Genomic DNA, 12,669 nt, shown 5'->3' with positions numbered 1-12,669 from the left:
TAACTGGAAAGACAAGCAAATTTAGAGAAAAAATGATAGGTAGAAATTTGCAAGAAGACTGATAAAGCTATGTAGTCAATGCTATTTGACTCTATATGAGCACTTGAAATATCATAACATTCAAGGATGTGGGATACATGCAGGAAATTGTAATTAGAATGCCTTTAATGGTAGGAGAAAGTGAGGACTGTAGATGCTGGAGATCAGAGCTGAAAATGTGTTGCTGGAAAAGCGCAGCAGGTCAGGCAGCATCCAAGGAACAGGAAAATCGACGTTTCGGGCATAAGATTCCTGAAGAAGGGCTTATGCCCGAAACGTCGATTCTCCTGTTCCTTGGATGCTGCCCGACCTGCTGTGCTTTTCCAGCAACACATTTTCAGCTGCCTTTAATGGTAGTTATGTTAGTGAAGACTCAGTGAGCCAAAGGGCCTTTTCTGCACTGTATGTCTCTATGACTCCTTCTGGAAAGACACAGCTGGTGAGTCAGCATCTGAGTCAGAAATTGCAGGCCAGCAATTTGGATTGGGCTTTCAATCAGCAACTTACAGCATCCATACACTTGTTGTTCCAGCATGTATACTCCAAGTGCCGCTGTGTCACTCTGGCGCTATCATAACCCTTTCATCCCCAAGTCTTTATTGACCAAGCTTTTGGTCATTTCTCCTTATGTCAGGCTGTAAAATTTTGTCTAGGAGAAAGTGAGGACTGCAGATGCTGGAGAGTCAGAGTCAAAAAGTGTGACACTGAAAAAGCACAGCCAGTCAGGCAGTATTCTCCTGCTCCTCAGATGCTGCCAGACCTGTTGTGCTTTTCCAGCGCCATACGCTTCGACTGTAAAATCTTGTCTAAGACTCCTGTGATGTTTTATAACGAATAAATGGAATATGCATGTTGAGTTTTTCCCGAATCAGGAGTTTGTGGATTCAAGCCCCGCTACAGGACCTAATGATGCATCGGTGTGCTGTCGAAGATGCAATGTTTCGGCTAAGTGTCTCTGCCTGCAGGAGCAGATACTCTGTGTACCACAACACCATTGGAAGATAAGCAGAGGGTTGCTGGTATTTTGTTTTACACTATTTCCTTAATGAACATCATCAAAAGCAAATTAAGTGGTTATTCATCTCATCATTCCTTGTGGGATCTTGCTGTGTGTATCTGCTTCTTACATAACAGTCATTGTACCTCTTGATAATTTGAGATAAACTGATTAAGGGCATCTTGAGAGACTTAATCAATACCAGCCTCTCGTTTACTCGTAATGGAACCAATTATATTTTGATGTTGTGTCAAAGGAAGAATAATGCTTCAACTGATCCTTTTCTTCGAGACATGAATCAGTTTTAATTCAGGTTTTCCACAATTTTATTCCTGATGATTATAATGAGCGTGATGAAGTCATGAAGTACTTACTCTGTTCACACCCATTGCCTGTAAATCCTGGAGGGCAGCCACATTCACCTGTCACATGGTTGCAGGGGGTGTTGGGGGAACAGTTACACCGCTGCGCACAATCGTCACCATAGTAGCCAGGCCAACAAGCTAGAGGAGAAGGCGAAATGAGGATTAACATCAGCTACAAGACTAATAGGAGGTTGTTGAGTTGAGTACATGGATAATGGATAAACTCAGTTATTTGGGCGAAAGACCAAGTCAAGATTAGGTTGGCAAGTTATCTGGAGCAAGTCCCATATAATTTCATATTAATTAGACAGTCCATTACACCAAAATCACAGGGTATCCAGAATCAGGGACAGTAGTAATAAATCATTAGCCTAATCGGCTTGGGCTTTTCTTAAAATACAAGGAAAGTAAGACTGAGGGAACTTGAAAAAAATTACTACCTGCGTTTAAGTGATTTCAGTCAATGACAGTAATGGAACTAAAGAATAGAACTATAATTCAACCTAGCTGTGTTCCTGGAGTAGCTTGGTGGACTAACCCTTAACTCTGTGGCCATCCAATAGACATGGTTCACCTGATTCACAATGCGATTTCCCAGAGTGCAGTTTGGTCGCAATGAGGTTGTGATGGCAAGAACAGATGGACCATCACTGGAAAGATGTGAGGTGAGGCTAGTTTCCTGGACCATTAATATACGGCTCATTGTAAAGTGTGTTTGGTGTGGATCATGCTTCCAAGGTTTGCATTTGTCTCAATAAAGGACACCCTTGTAACTCAAGAATGAAATCCCATGATTTCCATTAACACATACGAACAGGGGAAAGATGTTAAAAGTGTTTGTTTCCTTGTGAGTTCTTGTTGCAAACTATACCTTCAAGAATTTTCAGTGAAAAGTCTGTAGGAAGCATTGATCAGAAAAAGAATATATCAACCACCTGTGGACTAATTTTACGTCTGGTACCACTTTCAGATTTTTCCTGGATAATGTCACTTCTGGTTATTATTCCTCCTGCAAATAAATATTATTCAGTAGCTTTAACCTGTCAACATCAATCAGACAGGAAGTTGATTTCCAAATTTTGGAGGTGACAGGAGATAGTGCAAGTCATTATGATGTACTCCAGAAAGCGTTTGACTCCAATTAGGGGAGAATTGTTAATTGGAGAATCCTAATTTGTGCACAGCTGTGAACAAGGCCAGAGGTTTGAATTATTGGGGATTCAGTCTGATTTTGAAAGCTGCCATTTAAATGGACCATCACTTGAAGTGCTGGTGATGATGAAAGCTCAACTGTTACAGTAAGGATTTCTATGGATAGCAGGTCCTGGAAAAGCATCATAAGAGGAAGATGTAACAATGGCACATTCCTGATTATAATCTTCAAAGAACAAAGAACAAAAAAAGTTTATAGCCCAGGAACAGGCCCTTCGGCCCTCCAAGCCTGAGCCGATTCAAATCTACTGTCTAAACCTGCGCCCAATTCCTAAGCATCTGTATCGCTCTGCTCACCACATACTCATGCATCTGTCCAGACACATCTTAAATGAATCTACCGTGCCTGCCTCTACCACCTCTGCTGGCAACACGTTCCAAACGCCCACCAGCCTCTGTGTAAAGTACTTGCCACGTGTATCCCCCTTAAACTTTTCACCTCTCAGCTTGAAAGTGTGACCTCTCGTTATTGAATCCTTCACCCTGGGAAAAAACTTGTCTCTATCCACCCTGTCTATACCCTTAATGATTTTGTAAACCTCAATCCGGTCCCCCCTCAATCTCCTTTTTTCTAATGAAAATAAACCTAATCTACTCAACCTCTCTTCATAGCTAGCACCTTCCATACCAGGCAACATCCTCGTAAACCTTATCTGCACCCTCTCCAAAGCGTCCACATCTTTTTGGTAATGTGGCAATCAGAACTGTACACAATATTCTAAATGCGGCCGAACCAATGTCTTGTACAACTTTAACATGACTTGCCAGGTCTTATACTCAATACCCCAAGAACATGTGAAATTGGTGAACAGAAAACAGACATGGAAATCAAGAATCCTATCCAATGTTTGTCATACCCTTGACTAAAAATCCCACAAAAAGACTATTAAATGGTCCACACTTTTACATTAAGCTCATCAGACCAGTCAAATCCAGGTCTACCCTATTCTCATGGTTGTAATTTTCCAAAATTCTCTAGATTCCCAGAAGGTCTTATCAGATTGGAAAATATGAAAACTAACTCCACTATTCTTGAAAGGAGGAAAATAGTAAACTTCAAGCCAGTTAGTCTAACATTTAATACAGGCAAAATGATAAAATCAGTTTTAGAGGGATTATAATAGGGCACTGAGAAAATAATGCAATCGGCAGCATCAATGTGATTTTGTGAAAGAGAAACTATGTTTGATGAATTTATTAGAATTAAGGAAGCAATAAGCATTACAGACAAAGAGGAACCTGCAGGTGTAATATATTTAAATTTCCGAAGGGCATTTGATAAGGTGCCATAATGGAGTTATGACACAGGAAAAGAACTCATGGTACGCAGAGTAACATATTAGCATGGACAGAGGATTGGTTAGCTAATTGGTTACCTGGAAGCAGAGAGTAGACCTAATTAGACGAAAATGGGTACTGCAGATACTGGAGATTATAGTCAAGATTGAAGTGGTGCTGGAAAAACACAGCAGGTCAGGCAGCATCCGAGGAGCAGGAAAATCAATGTTTCGGGCAAAAGCCCTTCATCAGGAAAGTAGGCCATTGTTTGAATTGGTAAAGTGCAACAGAGATCAGTGCTGGGATCTCAACTATTTACAACCTATGTCACTGACTTAGTTCAGAGGAGAGAATGTACAGTTGTTAAATTTACTCATGGCACGAAGACAGATAGGAGACTAAGTTGTGAAGAGGGCACAAGGTAATTGTAAAAGTACGTAGATAGGATAGGGTGGGATAAATTGTTAGATATAGCAGTTTATAGGATTAAAAAGGGAGCCAAAGGTTATAGTAGGTCAAGTACTGGCCACAATCAAATCAGTCACTATCTCAAATGGTGGATCTGGCTCGAGCAGCTGAATTGCTTACTCCTGCTTTCAGTTTGTACATTTGTACTATGACCTAAAATGGAGAAGGAATGTTAAAATCAAGGTTATGAGACTGAATTATGAAATTCTGGACATGATTTTTACATTGATCAATTCACTGACCTTTCTCGCATCGTCTCCCTCTCCATCCCCTGGTGCACTGGCAGTTTCCTGTCACATGGTGACATGATGCTCCATGCTCACAGTTGCAATATTCCTCACAGAACTCTCCATAAGTACCCTTGGGACAAGCTGTCATACAGGGAAACAGGTAGGGACTGGTGTTAGACAGGAGTCCCAACAATAAACAGACAAACTGCAATTTGCAGGTCAAATTGAGTTCTTTGGTAATTTATTCACTCTCCCCATGACTGAGAAAGCTTGCCAGGTCACAGGCAAATCAATTTAAGAGCTGACTAGAAAGCTTCTCATTCTATTGCAAACTTAAACAATAGAGTCCCACCTTGCCATAAGATAGCCTCTGTTGCCAGTAACTGGGTTAAAAATCACGCAAAGCCAGGTTTATTTGGAAGTACTAGTTTTCATAGCACTGCTCCTCCATCAGGTGGCTGTGGAACAGGATCATAAGACATATATTCTGTATCTTATGATCCTATTCCACAGCTACCTGACAAAGGAGCAGCGCTCTGAAAGCTAGTACTTCCAAAGAAACCTGTTGGACTATAACCTGGTGTTGTGTGAGTTTTAACTTTGTCCATCCCAGTTCAACACTGGCCCCTCCAGTAACTGGGGCAGTGGTGAGTTGAGATTCTTAAATAGCTGTGCACTGACCGCTTAAAAGTGTTTATTGCTAGTAAGTCAAGAAAGTCTTTAATTGACTTTCCTACCCATCCTTCTTGATGAGGTGGCAAGGAGGTGAATATTTCTTCAATTCTAAAAAGGAGGAGATACAGAGCATAAAACCAACAAGAGAGGAAGGTTTAGGAACATCTACAACTCATACTAGTTGAGAGATGAACTTAATCGTAATTTTAACTTTTAGTTCTGGTTTGACTTTTTAAAATGACACCAACATAGACTGAGTTATTTTTCAATAATTAATCATTCTGACTTAATCAAGAGAATGAGGAATTAAATTATATTCTTGTTGCCTGTGATTAGTTGCAAACACTTTCTGTGAGGGAACAATACTACATCGCCCCAGTCAAATGACAAGATTAGATTCCCTACAGTGTGGAAACAGGCCCTTCGGCCCACCAAGCCCACACTGACCCTCCGAAGAGCAACCCACCCAGGCCCATTCCCCTACACTTACCCCTGCACCTAACACTACAGGCAATTTAGCATGGCCAATTCACCTAACCTGCACATTTTTAGACTGTGAGAGGAAACCGGAGCACCTGGAGGAAACCCACGCAGACACAGGGAGAATGTGCAAACTCCACACAGACAGTCATGATTTTATAATTCGTATGAAACTTAGGCTAACTCATGCTTTGAGGCAAAATCCTTTCACTCATATACACATCTATGTTTTAAAATTGTTTAGGTTTGTAACTGCCAGTCGGCAGCTTCTAAAATAAAATTGCCTGCTGACTAAAACAAAGTTGATTCCTTGTTTTTTCTTTCTTTTTTTCAACATTCTCTGTGATTGGTTGACTAGCAGCAGTCCTCCTTTGATTGACCAATTTAACTCCCAATCAGCTATCAGTCTCTGAGCATAAAAAATCTTGGCATCCAATCATCTACAGTGACTTAAAGCAGTAATTAGCCCACAATATCTTTCCAGACCAGTGCCCAACAGCAGACATTAGTATCTGTTGTCTCCTCTTTTTTTAAAGAACATTCCAGGTTCAAATCTCAACTGGCTCTCACAGTTCCAAGTCAAAAATGAGAAAAACAAAAGAGAATTGAGATAGCCTTGACCTAGTGAGTTTAACAAATTCTGTAAACTTCTAAAAATACCTAACAATGTATAAAATTGCCCAGGTATGCCCTGTACTCAAAAAACAGGACAAATCCAACTCAGCCAAGTACTACTACACCAGTCTACTCTCAATCATCAGTAAAATGATGAAAGCTGTCATTAAATGGGCTATCATGCAAGGCTTGCTTAACAATATCATGGTCAGGGTTGGATTCTGCCAGGGTCACTCAATCCCTGACCTCATTACAGCCTTATTTTAAACTTGGACAAAAAATTGAATTCCAGAGGTGAGGTGAGAATGTCTACCTTTGGCATCAAAGTCATACTTGATCAAGTGTGGCACTGGGGAGCCCGAGCAAAACTGTACTTAATGGGAATCATAGGGAAAACTCTATGCTAGTTGGAGTCCTACCTGTCACAAAGGAAAATAGTCATAACTGTTGGAGGTCAGTCATCTTAGCTTCAAGACATCTCTGCAGAAGTTCTGCAGAATAATGTCCTTACCCCAACCATCATCAGCTGCTTGAGTAAAGTCAGAAGCGGAGATGTTCATTGATGATTAGGTCATTTCTAACATTATCCATGATTCCTCAGTCATTGAATCCAAATGCAGCAAGACCTGGACACATTCCTTCAGTGTCACTGGGTTAAAATCAAGGAACTTGTATCCTAACGTTGTAGATCTACTTAAATCAAAGGGACTTCAGGTGGTTCAAAATACACTCACCATTCAACTTCTCAAGGTCATCTAGGGATGGGCAATAAATGCTGGTTCAACTAATGATGCCCACACCCCATAAATTAATAAAAAGAAATATAAGATTAAATCTCATCAAAGCAGTTTGAGAATTTGAACTCAAAAATGTGACCATGTTGTCAAAATCCTACATTTTCACAAATCTCTTGTACATAAGGAAATCTGTTGTCTTTACCTAATCTGGCTTACATGCAACTCCAGCCTCACATACCAATGCAATTGACACTTAACTGCTGTCCAAAGTGATCTAACACACCATTCAGTTATATAGATTAGATTCCTTACAGTGTGGAAACAGGCCCTTCGGCCCAACAAGTCCACACCGACCCGCCGAAGTGCAACCCACCCATTCCCCTACATTTACCCCTTTTACCTAACACTACGGGCAATTTAGCATGGCCAATCCACCTGACCTGCATATCTTTGGACTGTGGGAGGAAACCCACACAGACACTGGGAGAATGTGCAAACTCCACACAGTCAGTCGCCTGAGTCGGGAATTGAACCCGTGTCTCTGGTGCTGTGAGGCAGCAGTGCTAACCACTGTGCCACCATGCCGCCCACAAAACTGTGACGAGAAATAAGGTAGCCCACCATCTTAGGGATGGTCAATAAATGGAAGCTTTGCCAGCAAGGCCCATACACCAAGAACGAAAGAATTGATTGGCTGCTGAAACTGCCTCCAAAATGATCCCCCACTGGCTGACGTACTCAAATGTTACTCACGGGTTTCACATTTGTCACCCAACCACCCTGGCTGGCAGGTACAGTTCCCACTTTGACGATCACACAGCCCTCCGTTCAGGCAGTCACACAGCAGTTGGCAGTCCAGTCCGTACTTTCCGGGAGTACATTCTGTTAAGATCAAGAGTAGGTTACCATACCACTGAGTTAGTTAGCCACTGAGGGCTAAATCACAAATCAGTTGATCCTCAAACCAGAAATTAATCACGTTATTTGTATCCGTCAAAGTCAAATTCAAGCTTCACGAGTGTAAAGGATCAAATATGGTAAGATTTGAAGAACAGCAAATGAATAATTCCTAGTATTCTCACCAAACAACATATCGAAAAAAACAGGCTATCTTATTGTCAACTCATTGTAAATCGCCACTAACAATGAAACTGTCTGTCTTGCTGATAAAAGACCCATTTTGTTGAAGCTTTTCATTTTGTACTCATCTTGCAAGAAACACCAATGTAAAGGGAAAACCTGTATTTAACTGTATGAGAAAATAATGCTGATTCGTTAGCAAGTGGATTCTGATTGGTAGAAATGTTACCATGGGGTATGCACCAGTTAGATGACAAATCCTCCAAGATGAACCAGAGAATGATGATCATATTTTATTCTGAGGAAGGGTCACTCAACCCAAAACATTCACTCTGATTTCTCTTCACAGATGCTGTCAGGACTGCTGAGCTTTTCCAGCAATTTCTGTTTTTGATTCTGATTTACACTGTCTGCAGTTCTTTTGGTTTTTATCATTTTTTTTGCTGAGTTGAAACAGGTGCAATACATGTACATGCTATTTCTTTCTTCCTGATATATATATATATATATATATATATTCTCGTACACACAAGTGCACCATATTGCAAGTCTGACTGACAGGTTTACATTGGTTGTCATCTTAATTCTTAGCTTACTAAAAATTATTTAGCAATCATTATCCAATCAGAGGATCTCATCTAATATTAGGCAGAGTTTGGGTTTTCCAAACACATGCTGGTTGGCTCCAGCTCGTACCCTGCTTGTTGCAAATAGCCAAAGGGACATGCCATTTAATATAAACTACAAGTCCTTGGAATATACAGCCAGCATCATACTGGCAATGAAATTCATAAACCACATTACTCATCAGTGTGACAGACAGAATGTCCTGAAAAAAAAACCTCGACAAAATGAGTCCTTTTCCAGCAATATTCAAGTTCTGTACTCCTGAAAAAGCACTTATAAAATTGCTTATAGTAACATTACAATACTATATATGTATCAGAAGCATTATATTGGCTGTGAATTACTTTAGGATAATTTGATACATAACAGCTTTTTTTGTCTTTTTAAACATACCACAGAACCATCTATAACCCAAACAGTAAAGATAAGCAAAGCAAAAACAGTGTTTGTTCATTTTCACTACTTACCCAGCTCACACGCTACTCCCGTCCATCCTAATGGGCATGTGCAGTGACCAGTCACATGATCACATGTTCCACCATTACGACAGATGCACCTTTGCAAGCAATTGGCACCATAGAAACCGGCTGAACATGCTGGGAAAGGTTTTAAAAACGGTCTTTAGATATGGATGTTATTTTTATTTGTGCATCAGACTAAATTTTAGTGAGCTCTCAAATCAGTCCAAAAACACCATTGGGTCGAGATAGTCTTCAGTACATTAAAAAAAACAGGAAATAGATTTTCTGCAAAAGGTATATCACAATTGATGTATATGTAAACTCTGAAGTTCTCCAACACACACAGACAATAATTGAGGTCTCTGAACATTGCAATGCCATCCATTTGGTTACACAAAACCAATGGGGTTTGAGTGAAGGCTTTCTAACTTTAGTAGATGCTTCCCTGGAGGTTTGTCACAGTGCGAGTGAGGAGGCAAAGAAAATGAGGTTGGGACAGAGGGAGAGGGGACGGTGAGAAACAGAGAAGGAAGAAAAGAGGAGGCTGATGAAGAGAAGTAGGGAGGGGTAGATCTGCAGATCTCTGAGAAGCTGTGGAACGTTATAGCATGCCTATGTTTATTGTGGTCTGTTTCGAAGGGAGGTGGCTGTATGGTTGTAGTGTGAAGCAGAATGTACCTCTCTGACATGTGGTTCCCATCCAGCCAGGAAGACAGCTGCACTGACCGGTCACATGATCACAGCTGGCACCATTTTGACAATGACAAGACTGGCTGCAGTTTTCCCCAAATGAATGTTCTGGGCATGCTGCAGAAACAAAGAAAGAACATGAAGGACAAGGTACTATCGAGCACACAAAACTTTAGCTCAGCTTAATACCAACCAGCATTTACATAGCATTGTTAACACAGTAAGTAGATCCCCAAAAATTTGCCAGGATTGAATAATTTCACTGTGAGTCACAAACACTCATGTTTGTTCAAGAAGGTTTAATAAAGCACCTCACAACCACCCTCTCAAGGGCAACTAGAGTTGTGCAATAAATTCTGGCCCAGTCAGCGAGACCAATGCCCCACGAGAGAATTTTTAAAATGAAATATTATGGCAAGTGAACAAGGGCTTTGTCAAAGGGGTAGGCTTTAAGGACGTGCATTGTTTACAGGAAGGAATTCCAGTTCCTAATGTCTGAGCACCTCAAAGGATGGTCACCAATGTTTGAATGATTCAAGTTTAGGCCTCATAGAATTATACAGGGGAATGGGAGTATAATGGTAATGTTACTGGGTGATTAAAAAGTAAAGTTGTCATACTCCTACTGGGCCACAGGGCTGCTTTCTCATTAGAGAGAGATGTCTGGTGTTGTTTTAAGCTGAGGGTGACCACACCTCAGGTGAGGGTAGTGGTTGAGGAGGAGAACCTCAGTCATCAAACCTGTACTGTTGACTGTACTCTGCATCATAAACCAGTTGTCCAGCCAATTGAACTAACTGACCTCTGTTTGCTGGGCTATTAGTAATCCAGGGAATGAGAGAAGGAATGCCATAAGGCAGCTTGAGAATTTGAGTTAGAAGAACAGAAATAAAATGGTGGTGTCAGTAAAAGTGTCTTTTCAAATTGTTATAAAACCCAAGTACTTAATTTGTGAAGAAAACCCGTTATTCACACCTCGGATCTGGCTCTAATCATAACTGAATCCCATCCTTGCTAATTACTAATTGCCCTCTGAAGTTCCCTAGTGCTGCTTCACCTTTCCGGGGCAATTGAGGTGTCTTTTAGATAGGAATTGGAAAAGGTTCAGGTACGAGCATCAAGTGAAATCAGGATTCAACTTGTCAGTGATGCCTTCGCATTGAAATAGCCTGTTAACAACTCACTGTTTCGGATCACTTCTGTAGAATAATAGTGATGTCAATGAAAATCAATTTGAGAGGAGAAAACTGGAAGACATTAACCTAGGACTAGTTAGATAATCCAATTTCTGATTAGTTCCTGACTGCCAACCAAAATAACGCTGTTAGAGTCAAAACAGACTTTAGTACTGTTGGCAAACGGAGGACGTGGTTGGAGCGACTAATATAATAATCAAAAGCTGTGACAGGAAAGCAATACGTAGAACAAATATATTTTTGTATGTATAAATTTGCTCTAACGTCTACAATGTCAGTAGACGATAACAAGTCTTTGGCAACAAAATCAGGAGTAACAGAACCTAGTGGCCAAAGCTATTGAGTTTGTGGCAATTATGGGGAGGTGATGGCATTGTGGTCATATCACTAATTGGATAATGTTCGGGGGATCCAGCATCAAATCCCACCACAGGTGGTGAAATTTGAATTCATTAAAAATTTTCACTTAAAAGTTTATTGATGATCACAGATCCTTTGTCGATTGACATAATAATCCATTTGATTGGGTTCTAGAGGTAGTGTCACTGATGGAAGGAGTTGAATCTCATGACATCAGATCAAACATGAGAAAATAAATGTCTTGCTGATTGCTCTGTTCCACCTGTATTTGGCTGATGAATCAGCAATCCTCTATCTTGAACAACTTGGAGGAAGCATTGAGGTTGGCTCTATGGGAGGGGGGAGTCACTTCAGATCAAGCTGGTTGGAACTAAAAGGACACAGCTACTAGATAAGATCTGTAGCGCGTAGTAAGGGAACTATCAAGAAACATATACCTGTCTTCATCCTTACTAAGCTGCCTGCTGCAGGTGCATCTGTCCATGACGTTTTTGGCAAAAGTGATCACCATATAGTCCTATGGAGATGAAGTCTGGCCTTTTCATTGAGAATACCTACATCATATTGTGTGGCACTTTCAAAGTGCTAAATGGACCTGACTTTGAAGAGATCTAGCAACTCAAGACTGGACATCCATGAGACATTGTGGGTCATTAACAGCAGCAGAATTGTACTTCAACACAATCTTCAACATCATAGCCTAGCATTTCCCCCATCACCAGCAAACAAGGGGATCAAGAGCTGATCCTGATGAAGGGCTTTTGCCCGAAGCATCGATTCTCCTGCTCTCGGATGCTGCCTGACCTGCTGTGCTTTTCCAGCACCACTCTCTCAAGCCGGGGATCAACCCTAGTTCAATGGAGAGTGCAGGACAGCAGATTAGATTAGATTACTTACAGTGTGGAAACAGGCCCTTCGGCCCAACAAGTCCACACCGACCCGCCGAAGCGCAACCCACCCATACCCCTACATTTACCCCTTACCTAACATTACGGGCAATTTAGCAAAGCCAATTCACCTGACCCGCATATCTTTGGACTGTGGGGGGAAACCGGAGCACCCGGAGGAAACCCACGCAGACACGGGGAGAACGTGCAAACTCCACACAGTCAGTCGCCTGAGTCAGGAATTGAACCCGGGTCTCAGGCGCTGTGAGACA

General features: G+C 41.2%; 1 protein-coding gene across 1 annotated transcript in view; it reads right to left on the bottom strand.

Annotated features, from left to right (window-relative positions):
* Nucleotides 1–12,669, bottom strand: part of LOC132833825 (multiple epidermal growth factor-like domains protein 6) — a 427,573-nt gene that overhangs the window by 20,760 nt on the left and 394,144 nt on the right. Inside the window, exons 25-29 of the mRNA XM_060852450.1 lie at nt 9,943–10,071; nt 9,271–9,399; nt 7,850–7,978; nt 4,602–4,730; nt 1,411–1,539 (exon numbers count right to left, since the gene is read on the bottom strand). Of these exons, the coding sequence (XP_060708433.1) occupies nt 1,411–1,539; nt 4,602–4,730; nt 7,850–7,978; nt 9,271–9,399; nt 9,943–10,071 (645 nt within the window). The remainder of the gene's footprint in view (nt 1–1,410; nt 1,540–4,601; nt 4,731–7,849; nt 7,979–9,270; nt 9,400–9,942; nt 10,072–12,669) is intronic.

The sequence above is a fragment of the Hemiscyllium ocellatum genome, chromosome 37 (assembly GCF_020745735.1).
Source record: "Hemiscyllium ocellatum isolate sHemOce1 chromosome 37, sHemOce1.pat.X.cur, whole genome shotgun sequence".
Classification (NCBI taxonomy): Eukaryota; Metazoa; Chordata; class Chondrichthyes; order Orectolobiformes; family Hemiscylliidae; genus Hemiscyllium; species Hemiscyllium ocellatum.
This window is presented reverse-complemented; position numbering and strand designations above follow the sequence as displayed.